This window comes from Somniosus microcephalus, chromosome 13 (genome assembly GCF_052327205.1).
Source record: "Somniosus microcephalus isolate GS21.2 chromosome 13, FLI_Smic_1.0, whole genome shotgun sequence".
NCBI lineage: Eukaryota > Metazoa > Chordata > Chondrichthyes > Squaliformes > Somniosidae > Somniosus > Somniosus microcephalus.
The window spans coordinates 3556347-3569599 of NC_140999.1; the positions used below are offsets into that span (position 1 = coordinate 3556347).

Here is a 13253-nt window from a genome sequence, read left to right on the forward strand (position 1 = left end):
AAAGAACAAAAGGGAAGGTCTGTGATAGGCTGGAAGGCAGGAGAGATTAAATGACAAAAGGGACGATGGTGCGAGGCAAAAGGAGATGGTAATGGGGCAAGTAAAGAAACAAAAGGTGGGTCCAGAGGAGGTGTAAATAGGGACAGCAGAACCATTCCCAGCAGCTGCTGTCCGAGAAAATGGGAGCAGTGGTTATGGCCTGAAATTGTTGAGTTCCAGTTCTTTTGCCAGTTCTGATGGATAAGCTGGCAGTCAATTGGTGCACAGCAAGCTCCCACAAACAGCAATGTGATAATGACCAAATCATCTGTTTTTAGGGATAAATATTAGCCCCAGGACACCGGGGAGAACTCCCCCTGCTCTTCTTTGAAATAGTGGCCGTGGAATCTTTTATGTCCATCAGAGAGAGCAGACGGGGCCTCGGCTTAAAGTCTCATCTGAAAGACGGCACCTCTGACAGTGCGGCACTCCCTCAGTACTGTCCCTCCGACAGTGCTGCACTCCCTCAGTACTGCCCCTCCGACAGTGTAGCGCTCCCTCAGTACTGCCCCTCCAACAGTGCGGCACTCCCTCAGTACTGCCCCTCCGACAGTGCGGCGCTCCCTCAGTACTGCCCCTCCGAGAGTGCGGCACTCCCTCAGTACTGCCCCTCCGACAGTGCAGCGCTCCCTCAGTACTGTCCCTCCGACAGTGCTGCACTCCCTCAGTACTTCCCCTCCGACAGTGCAGCGCTCCCTCAGTACCGCCCCTCCGACAGTGCGGCACTCCCTCAGTACTGCCCCTCCGACAGTGCAGCGCTCCCTCAGTACTGACCCTCCGACAGTGCGGCGCTCCCTCAGTACCGCCCCTCCAACAGTGCAGCGCTCCCTCAGTACTGCCCCTCTGAGAGTGTGGCACTCCCTCAGTACTGCCCCTCTGACAGTGTGGCACTCCCTCAGTACTGCCCCTCCAACAGTGCAGCGCTCCCTCAGTACTGCCCCTCCGACAGTGCTGCACTCCCTCAGTACTTCCCCTCCGACAGTGCAGCGCTCCCTCAGTACTGCCCCTCCGACAGTGCAGCGCTCCCTCAGTACTGCCCCTCCGACAGTGCAGCGCTCCCTCAGTCTGCCCCTCCGACAGTGCAGCGCTCCCTCAGTACTGCCCTCTGAGAGTGTGGCACTCCCTCAGTACTGCCCCTCTGACAGTGTGGCACTCCCTCAGTACTGACCCTCCGACAGTGCAGCGCTCCCTCAGTACTGCCCCTCCGACAGTGTGGCACTCCCCAAGCACTGGAGTTTCAGCCTAGAATTTATGTTCAAGTCTCTGGAGTGGGACCTGAACCCACAACCTTCTGACTCAGAGACAAGAGTGCTATCCACTGAGCCTCGGCTGCTTCAGGTGGCATAGACTTTCCTTTGAGTTTAGATGGTTGAGGGGTGATCTAATCAAAGTCTTTAAAAGGTAATGGGAGTTGATGGGGTCGAGAGAGAGAAACTATTTCCTCTGGTGGGGGGAGTCCAGAACAAGGGGGCAGAACCTTAAAATTAGAGCCAGGCCGTTCAGGGGTGATGTCAGGAAGCACTTCTTCACACAAAGGGTGGTGGAAATCTGGAACACTCTCATTTTTTAAAAATTCGTTTATGGGATGTGGGCGTCGCTGGCAAGGCCGGCATTTATTGCCCAACCCTAATCGCCCCTGAGAAGGTGGTGGTGAGCCGCCTTCTTGAACCGCTGCAGTCCGTGTGGTGAAGGTGCTCCCACAGTGCTGTCAGGGAGGGAGTTCCAGGATTTTGACCCAGCGACGATGAAGGATTGGCGATATACTTCCAAGTCAGGATGGTGTGTGACTTGGAGGGGAACTTGGAGGGGGTGGTGTTCCCATGCGCCTGCTGCCCTTGTCCTTCTCGGTGGAAGAGGTTGCGGGTTTGGGAGGTGCTGCTGAAGAAGCCTTGGCGAGTTGCTGCAGTGCATCTTGTAGATGGTACACACTGCAGCCATGGTGCGCCGGTGGTGGAGGGAGTGAATGTTTAAGGTGGTGGATGGGGTGCCCATTAAGCAGGCTGCTTTGTCCTGGATGGTGTCGAGCTTCTTGGGCTGGATTTTCTCAATGGGAAGCTTTTGGAGGCGGGACTCCCACTTGCCGGCTCTCAATCCCGCCTCCATCAGCTTCTGGCCAACCAGCGGGATTTTCCCCTGATTGACCTTGTTAAGCCCGCCCAGCGGGCTCAGCAGGCCAATTAGGAGGAAGTCAGTGACTGAGCACATCAACATATGACGTGTCATCTGTCAAGAACTTTTGAAAGAAGAAATGTCATCGTTTGACAGCTCTGTGAAGCTGTCAAACACCGACAGTCTGTGTAGTTTGATGAGCCCTTGTGTTCAGGACTCATCAAACCTTTCAACTTTGCAGAAATCACCTGGCTGTTGGTTCGGAGGATCCTACAGCCAGTCTGTGAAATCTACAATGGAGATGTCGGGACTCTGGCTCCACAGCTGTAGGCAGAAACAAAGGTAAGTGAACATTCTCTAACACTTTACACTCACCTTACACACTTACCACTCCACACTTGCACCCATCACTCACCTCTACATCGCACATTCAGACCTCTCCGACCCCCGCAGATCTCCTTTTCGTCTCCTACACCCTGGCGGGGATCCCCGAGGTCGGGAAGCCTGCACTTCGGAGCGAAAAATGGGGATAATCCTATTTCCTGCCTGTTAACTACCTGTTAACAGGCACTTAATAGGCTTTAATCCCTTTCCCGCCTCGAGGAGACGGGACAGGACGGCTTCCCGCCTCCTGGCAAGAGGGCACGGAGGTGGGTTGGGGGCGGGTTTGCCACCTGCCCCCAAATTCTGCAACTTTACCGGCAGTCCCGCCTCTATACCCGCCTCCTCGGGGCTGAGAAACTCCAGCCCCTTGAGTGTTGTTGGAGCTGCACTCATCCAGGCAAGTGGAGAGTATTCCATCACACTCCTGACTTGTGCCTTGTAGATGGTGGAAAGGCTTTGGGGAGTCAGGAGGTGAGACACTCGCCGCAGAATACCCAGCCTCTGGCCCACTCTTGTTGGCTGGAATTTTTTGAGGATGTAACTGGTAAAATAGATAAGGGAGAACCAGTGGATGTGGTGTATTTGGACTTTCAGAAGGCTTTCGATAAGGTCCCGCATAAGAGATTACCGTGTAAAGCTAAAGCACATGGGATTGGGGGCAAGGTACTGACTTGGATAGAGAACTGGCTGGCAGACAGGAAGCAAAGAGTTGGAATAAACGGGTCTTTTTCCGAGTGGCAGGCAGTGACTAGTGGGGTACCGCAGGGATTGGTGCTAGGACCCCAGCTATTCACAATATATATTAATGATCTAGACGAGGAAACTAGATGTAATATCTCCAAGTTTGCAGACGACACAAAGCTGGGTGGGCGTGTGTGCTGTGAGGAGGATGCCGAGAAACTCCAGTATGATTTGGACAGGTTGGGTGATTGGGCAGATGTATGGCAGATGCAGTATAATGTGGATAAATGCGAGGTTATCCACTTTGGTGGCAAAAACAGGAAGGCAGATTATTATCTGAACGGCAATAGATTGGGAGAAGGGGAAGTGCAACGAGACCTGGGTGTCCTTATGCACCAGTCGCTGAAGGTAAGCATGCAGGTGCAGCAGGCGGTTAAGAAGGCAAATGGTATGTTGACCTTCGTAGCGAGAGGATTCGAGTACAAGAACAAGGATGTCTTGCTGCAGTTTTACAGGGCCTTGGTGAGACCACACCTTGAGTATTGTGTGCAGTTTTGGTCGCCTTACCTGAGGAAGGATGTTCTTGCCATGGAGGGAGTGCAGCGAAGATTCACCAGACTGATACCTAGGATGGCAGGAATGACGTATGAGGAGAGATTGGGTCGATTGGGCTTATACTCACTGGAGTTTAGAAGAATGAGAGGGGATCTCATTGAAACTTATAAAATTCTAATAGGACTGGACAGACTAGATGCAGGAAGGATGTTCCCGATGGCAGGGAGTCCAGAACCAGGGGTCACAGTCTAAAGATAAGGGGTAAGCCATTTAGGACTGAGATGAGGAGGAATTTCTTCACCCAGAGAGTGGTGAACCTGTGGAATTCTCTACCACAGAAGGCAGTTGAGGCCAATTCATTAAATATATTCAAGAAGGAGTTAGATATATTTCTTGAGGCTAAAGGGATCAAGGGATATGGGGAGAAGGCAGGGACAGGGTACTGAGTTTGGATGATCAGCCATGATCGCATTGAATGGCGGAGCAGGCTCGAGGGGCCGAATGGCCTACTCCTGCTCCTATCTTCTATGTTTCTATGCCACAGTATTTATGTGGCTGATCCAGTTAAGTTTCTGGTCAATGGTGACCTCCCAGGATGTTGATGGTGGGGGATTCGGCGATGGTAATGCTGTTGAATGTCAAGGGGAGGTGGTTAGACTCTAGCTTGTTGGAGATAATCATTGATGGCACTTCTGTGGCGCGAATGTTAGCTGCCACTTATCAGCCCAAGCCTGAATGTCGTCCAGGTCTTGTTGCGTGCGGGCATGGACTGCTTCGTTATCTGAGGAGTTGTGAATGGCGCTGAACACTGTGCAGTCATCAGCGAACATCCCCATTTCTGACCTTATGTTGAAGGGAAGGTCTTTGATGAAACAGCTGAAGATGGTTGGGCCTAGGACACTGCCCTGAGGAACTCCTGCAGTGATGTCCTGGGGCTGTGATGATTGACCTTCAACCACCACAACCATTTTCCTTTGTGCTAGGTATGACTCCAGCCAGTGGAGAGTTTCCCCCCCGATTCCTATTGACTTCAGTTTTACTAGGGCTCCTTGATACCAGACTCTGTCAAATGCTGCCATGATGGTAAGGGCAGTCACTCTCACCTCAGCTCTGGAATTCAGCTCCTTTGTCCATGTTTGGACCAAGGCTGTAATGAGGTGGGGAGCCGAGTGGTCTTGGTAGGTACCCGGGGCCCTGGAGCACGCAATGCCATCAGTCACTGATCTCAGTCCTCACCTGCCTCGCACTCGGCCCTGGTGCTGTTCAAACCACTGATCCCATCCACAAACTGACAGATCGAGAAGAGTCGGCACCCTCGCTGACAAGCGCTCAGTGGAGCCTCCTACAGGACAAACGAAAACAGACAGAAGGCAATGAACAGCTGACTGCGTGTGGGTGCCTCGCACACCATTTCCCATCTCTCTCCACAGTGTAAAGCCTCGGTCACAGCACAGGGTGATTGACTAGGCCGGGTGGCACAGGACGAGCATTTCATCACGATTAAATCACTCACAAGTGAGCGTTGATCTGATGCGCACCATTTATAAACTAAACTCTGGCAAAACACTCCTCCTTGACAATATCCCTTTTTTAAGCTTTTATTTTTTTCCCCTTTCTCTCGAAGGTACTGGGGTATGGATTCCACAGACACTGACTCTCACTAGGGTACGGGTTCCACAGGCAATGACTCTCACTGGGGTACAGGTTCCACACACACTGACTCTCACTGGGGTACAGGTTCCACACACACTGACTCTCACTGGGGTACGGGTTCCACACACACTGACTCTCACTGGGATACGGGTTCCACACACATTGACTCTCACTGGGGTACGGGTTCCACAGACACTGACTCTCACTGGGGTACGGGTTCCACAGGCACTGACTCTCACTGGGGTACGGGTTCCACAGGCACTGACTCTCACTTGGGTACGGGTTCCACAGACACTGACTCTCACTGGGGTACGGGTTCCAGAGACACTGACTCTCACTGGGGTACGGGTTCCACAGACACTGACTCTCACTGGGGTACGGGTTCCACAGACACTGACTCTCACTGGGGTACGGGTTCCACAGACACTGACTCTCACTGGGGTACGGGTGCCACGGGCACTGTCTCTCACTGGGGTAAGGGTTTCTCAGACACTGACTTGGGTATGGGTTCCACAGCCGCCTTCGATTACCTGACACGAACAGTCGTGCCTTGTGTGCGATCCTATACATTGCACGCTAACTGGATAGTGAACCATGGGAGGCAGCACCGCCTAGCCAATCCCCGAGCTCATCCGCCATCTACACACGGGTCATTTGCAGCAGGGGTCAGTGGGTAACGATGGACAGTGGGAAAGGCTGAGTTTCCCCCTCCACCGAGGTTAACATTAGCACCCCCGACTGTTGCCACAGCGGAGGGCAACTCACTCAGCACGGCCTGGGATTGAACCCGTGACTAACTGGTGCGTATAGCCCAGTACCACACCGCTGCCAGTGCATTCACCCACCCAGGGAGTACAGCGTTAACAACTGATGGAGAAAACACAATTAAACTGACATAGCGAAGGATTGAATACACGGCTTCACTCGAACAGAATTTATAAAATTCAACCCCCCAGTCTTGTAGCTGCATTATTGACTGGATTAACACGGTCCATGAATTCTCTTCTGTGAATTGCATAAGCCACACAGAGAGAATCAATGACGGCTCCTGCCTCATCTGCTGGCGTATCTAGGACCAGATGGGAAGCTGGTACCATGACACACACCTCCATCTGTCTCACACACACAAGATGGGATCTGCTCTGCTCTAACAGTTTCTTTGCAAAAACACCCAACGCAGTGTTTGCAAAGATTCATCGGAAAGCTGCCTCCCCCTTGCTCAGCAATAACTTGAAATCGTCTTGAAAACAGAAGAAACTGCTCGGAGGGTGATGGCAGAATCTAATGCTTTACCCATTCACCAACCATTACCCTCCCTCTGCTAAATATTTCCACCAAGATTCGCTGGGAAATAGGCTGCAGGAGATTTGCATTCAATTTGCTTCCTTTATTGCTGTTTGGTCGGTGAGCTGCCATTGCATTGTTGCAAAACACGGTCTATAACCCAGCGAAGCCCCCTCGCCCTCTCCCTCCTCCTCCCCATCCAACACTTCCCCATCTCCCTCCTCCCTCTCTCTCTCTCTCTCCCCCGGGTAGGGTTGCGGCGGAGCCCGAGGATGGAGCAGCGAGTGCCGACTGCCTTACCCTGGGCAGGCCGGCCTGCGGGAAGGTGCTGCGGCAGCGGCTCTGGCAGCGAGCCGGCTCCCCGAGGAGGCTGTCGAAGGGGTCGGGGGCGGCGGGGCTGCAGGTGGCGGCGGCCGAGAGCACCAGCAGCGCGGCGCAGATCCGAGCAGCGGCTGCCATTGTCCGGGAGAGAGTGAGAGTGAGAGAGATAGAGGGAGGGAGAGAGGGAGGAGAGGAGCCCGGGGATTGCTGCAGAGCCTGACGTCAGGGGGAGGGACAGCACGGGACAGACAGACAGCCCGGGACAGACAGACTGGGACAGCACGGGACAGACAGACAGCCCGGGACAGACAGACTGGGACAGCACGGGACAGACAGACAGACTGGGACAGCACGGGACAGACAGACAGACTGGGACAGCACGGGACAGACAGACAGACTGGGACAGCACGGGACAGACAGACAGACTGGGACAGCACGGGACAGAGAGACGGACTGGGACAGCACGGGACAGACAGACAGACTGAGACAGCACGGGACAAATAGACAGGCAGGGACAGCACGAGACAGACTGGGACAGCACGAGACAGACTGGGACAGCACGGGACAGACAGACAGACTGGGACAGCACGGGACAGACAGACAGACTGGGACAGCATGGGACAGACAGACTGGGACAGCATGGGACAGACAGACAGACTGGGACAGCACGGGACCGACAGACAGACTGGGACAGACAGACTGGGACAGCACGGGACAGACAGACAGACTAGGACAGCACGGGACAGACAGACTGGGACAGCACGGGACAGACAGACTGAGACAGCACGGGACAGACAGACTGAGACAGCACGGGACAGACAGACTGAGACAGCACAGGACAAACAGACAGACAGACAGACTGAGACAGCACGAGACAGACAGACAGACTGAGACAGCACGGGACAAACAGACAGGCAGGGACAGCGCGAGATAGGCAGGGACAGCGCGAGATAGACTGGGACAGCACGGGACAGACAGACTGGGACAGCACGGGACAGACAGACAGACTGGGACAGCACGGGACAGACAGACGGACTGGGACAGCACGGGACAGACAGACGGACTGGGACAGCACGGGACAGACAGACAGACTGAGACAGCACGGGACAAATAGACAGGCAGGGACAGCACGAGACAGACTGGGACAGCACGGGACAGACAGACAGACTGGGACAGCATGGGACAGACAGACTGGGACAGACAGACAGACTGGGACAGACAGACTGGGACAGCACGGGACCGACAGACAGACTGGGACAGACAGACTGGGACAGCACGGGACAGACAGACAGACTAGGACAGCACGGGACAGACAGACTGGGACAGCACGGGACAGACAGACTGAGACAGCACGGGACAGACAGACTGAGACAGCACGGGACAGACAGACTGAGACAGCACGGGACAAACAGACAGGCTGGGACAGCATGGGACAGACAGGGACAGCACGAGACAGACTGGGACAGCACGAGACAGACTGGGACAGCACGGGACAGACAGACAGACTGGGACAGCACAGGACAGACAGACAGACTGGGACAAACAGATTAAAAGGAACGCACAGGACAGACAGACAGACTGGGACAGCCCAGGACAGACAATCAGACAGACAGATTGGGACAGCACGGGACAGACAGACAGTCAGACTGGGACAGCACGGGACAGACAGACTGGGACAGCACGGGACAGACAGACGGGGACAGCCCAGGACAGACAGACTGGGACAGCATGGGACAGACAGATTAAGACAGCACTGGACAGCAAGAGACAGACTGGGACCACACAGAACAGACAGACAGACTGGGACAGCACAGGACAGACAGACATAGACTGTGACAGCACGGGACAGACAGAAAGGCTGGGACAACACGGGACAGACAGACAGGGACAGCATGGGGCAGACAGACAGCATGAGACAGACAGACTGGGACAGCCTGGGACAAACAGACAGACTGGGATAGCACGGGACAGACAGACAGACAGACTGGGAGAAGCAGACAGACTGAAACAGCATGAGACAGACAGACAGACAGGGACAGCACGGGACAGACCGACAGACTGGGACAGCATGGAAAGACAGACAGACTGGGACAGCAGAGGACAGCCCGGGACACACAGACAGACTGGGACAGCACGGGACAGACAGACTGGGACAGCCCGGGACGGACAGACAGACTGGGACAGCACAGGACGGACAGACAGACTGGGACAGCACAGGACAAACAGACAGACTGGGACAGCACAGGATAGATAGACTGGGAAAGCACAAGACAGACAAACAGGCTGGGACAGCACAGGATGGACAGACAGACTGAGACAGACAGACTGGGACAGCACAGGACAGACTGGGACAGCCCGGGTCAGACAGACTGGGACAGACAGATTGGGACAGCACAGGACAGACAAACTGGGACAGCACAGGACAGACAGACAGACTGGGATAGCAGGGTACGGACAGCATGGGACAGACAGACTGGGACAGCACAGGACAGACAGACAGACAGACTGGGACAGCACGGGACAAACAAACAGACAGACTGGGACAGCACGGAACAGACAGACTGGGAGAGCACGGGACAGACAGACTGGGACAGCACTGGACAGACAGGCTGCGACAGACAGCCAGACTGGGACAGCCAGACTGTGACAGCACATGACAGACAGACAGACTGGGACAGCCAGACATACTGGGACAGCACAGGTCAGACACACAGACTGAGACAGCACAGGACAGACAGTCTGGGACAGCACAGGACAGACAGACAGACTGGGACAGACAGACAGGTACAGCACGGGACAGACAGGCGGACTGGGACAGCCCGGGACAGGCAGACAGACTGAGACAGACAGGGACAGCACAGGACAGACAGACAGGCTGGGACAGCACAGGTCAGACAGACAGATTGGGACAGCCAGACTGGGACAGCATGGGACAGACGACAGACTGGGACAGCACGAGACAGACAGACAGACTGGGACAGCACGGGACAGACAGACAGACTGGGACAGCACGGGACAGACAGACTGTGACGGCACAGGACAGACAGACTGGGACAGACAGACAGACACAGACAGACTGGGACAGCACGAGACAGACAGGCAGATTGGGACAGACAGACTGGGACAAAGGAGACAGACAGACTGGGACAGCCTGGGACAAATAGAAAGGCTGGGACAGACAGGGACAGCACGGGACAGACAGACAGACTGGGACAGCCCAGGACAGACAGACTGGGACAGCACAGGACAGACAAACAGGCTGGGACAGAAAGACAGACGGACGGACTGGGACAGCACGGGACAGACAGACGGACTGGGACAGCACAGGACAGACAGACAGACAGGGACAGCATGGGACAGACAGACATTAGACTGGGATAGACAGACATTAGACTGGGACAGCACGGGACAGACAGACTGGGACAGCACGGGACAGACAGACAGACTTGGACAGCACGGGACAAACAGACAGACATTAGACTGGGACAGCACGGAACAGACAGACGGACTGGGACAGTATGGGACAGACACAGACAGAGACAGCACGGGACAGACAGGCTGACCAGGACAGCACAGAAAGACAGACAGACAGACTAGGACAGCCCAGGACAGACAGACTGGGACAAACAGACAGGCTGGGACAGCACGGGACAGACAGACAGGGACAGCACAGGACAGACATACAGACTGGGAGAGCACGGGACAGACAGACAGCAAGGGACAGCATGGGACAGACAGACTGGGACAGACAGACAGGCAGATAGACTGGGACTGCACGGGACAGACAGACAGACTGGGACAGCACGGGACAGACTGGGACAGCACGGGACAGACAGACAGACAGACTGGGACAAACTGACAGACTGGGACAGCACGGGACAGACAGACTAGGACAGCACGGGACAGACAGACTGGGACAGCACGAGACAGACAGACTAGGACAGCATGGGACAGACGGATAGCACGGGACAGACTGACAGACTGGGACAAACAGACAGCAAGGGACAGACTGGGACGGACAGACTGGGACAGACAGACTGGGACAGCACGGGACAGACGGATAGCACGGGACAGACTGACAGACTGGGACAAACAGACAGCAAGGGACAGACTGGGACGGACAGACTGGGACAGACAGACAGGGACAGCACGGGACAGACAGACTGGGACAGACAGACAGGCTGGGACAGCACGGAAAGACAGCCCGAGACAGACAGACTGGGACAGCACAGGACAGCCCGGGACAGACAGACAGACAGACTGGGACAGACAGACAGGCTGGGACAGCCCAGAACTGAGGGAGGGACAGCCTGGGACAGGGAGTCTGGGATAGCCCGGGACTGAGGGAGGAAAGCCTGGGACAGGGAGTCTGGGACAGCCCAGGACAGGGTTACAATGTTCCTGGGCAATATTACTAGTACACCATTACCAGTACATTATTAGTGGGTCAGTTTCACTGGGTCATTAATACTGAGACACTATTACCAGCCTACTGTTACTGGGAGACTATTATCAGCAACTATGACTAAGATGCTATTGTTCAGATATTATTTGTGGTTAATATAGAACATTGTCACTGTTGGACTATGACGGGAATACTATTACTAGCAATTAAAGCCCCTTTAAATTTGCTGCGTGGCCACTGCATGCGCGGCATCGCTTCCAGCGGCTGGAGCTGGTAAGCGGCCTGTGCAGGACCTGACGATCGATGCGTAGGACCTGACGATCGATGCGCAGGACCTGACGATCGATGCGCATTACCTGACGATCGATGCGTAGGACCTGACGATCGATGCGCAGGACCTGACGATCGATGCGCGGGACCTGACGATCGATGCGTAGGACCTGACGATCGATGCGCAGGACCTGACGATCGATGCGCATTACCTGACGATCGATGCGTAGGACCTGACGATCGATGCGCAGGACCTGACAATCGATGCGCGGGACCTGACGATCGATGCGTAGGACCTGACGATCGATGCGCAGGACCTGACGATCGATGCGCAGGACCTGACGATCGATGCGTAGGACCTGACGATCGATGCGCAGGACCTGACGATCGATGCGCAGGACCTGACGATCGATGCGCAGGACCTGACGATCGATGCGCATTACCTGACGATCGATGCGCATTACCTGACGATCGATGCGCGGGACCTGACGATCGATGCGCAGGACCTGACGATCGATGCGCGGGACCTGACGGTCGATGCGCAGGACCTGACGATCGATGCGCGGGACCTGACGATCGATGCGCGGGACCTGACGATCGATGCGCAGGAGCTGACGATCGATGCGCGGGACCTGACGGTCGATGCGCGGGACCTGACGGTCGATGCGCGGGACCTGACGATCGATGCGCAGGACCTGACGGTTGATGCGCATTACCTGACGATCGATGCGCAGGAACTGACGATCGATGCGCAGGACCTGACGGTCGATGCGCAGGACCTGACGATCGATGCGCAGGACCTGACGGTCGATGCGCGGGACCTGACGATCGATGCGCAGGACCTGACGATCGATGCGTAGGACCTGACGATCGATGCGCAGGACCTGACGATCGATGCGCATTACCTGACGATCGATGCGTAGGACCTGACGATCGATGCGCAGGACCTGACGATCGATGCGCGGGACCTGACGATCGATGCGCAGGACCTGACGATCGATGCGCAGGACCTGACGATCGATGCGCATTACCTGACGATCGATGCGTAGGACCTGACGATCGATGCGCAGGACCTGACGATCGATGCGCGGGACCTGACGATCGATGCGCAGGACCTGACGATCGATGCGCAGGACCTGACGATCGATGCGCAGGACCTGACGATCGATGCGTAGGACCTGACGATCGATGCGCAGGACCTGACGATCGATGCGCAGGACCTGACGATCGATGCGCAGGACCTGACGATCGATGCGCATTACCTGACGATCGATGCGCATTACCTGACGATCGATGCGCGGGACCTGACGATCGATGCGCAGGACCTGACGATCGATGCGCGGGACCTGACGGTCGATGCGCAGGACCTGACGATCGATGCGCAGGACCTGACGATCGATGCGCGGGACCTGACGATCGATGCGCAGGAGCTGACGATCGATGCGCAGGACCTGACGATCGATGCGCATTACCTGACGATCGATGCGCGGGACCTGACGGTCGATGCGCGGGACCTGACGATCGATGCGCAGGACCTGACGATCGATTCGCA

General features: G+C 55.6%; 1 protein-coding gene across 1 annotated transcript in view; it reads right to left on the reverse strand.

Annotated features, from left to right (window-relative positions):
* tmem59l (transmembrane protein 59-like) overlaps positions 1–7200 on the reverse strand; it is a 29901-nt gene extending 22701 nt beyond the window's left edge. Inside the window, exons 1-2 of the mRNA XM_086004350.1 lie at positions 7006–7200; positions 5005–5110 (exon numbers count right to left, since the gene is read on the reverse strand). Of these exons, the coding sequence (XP_085860476.1) occupies positions 5005–5110; positions 7006–7164 (265 nt within the window). The 5' untranslated portion in view covers positions 7165–7200. The remainder of the gene's footprint in view (positions 1–5004; positions 5111–7005) is intronic.
* Positions 7201–13253: the final 6053 nt, after the last annotated feature.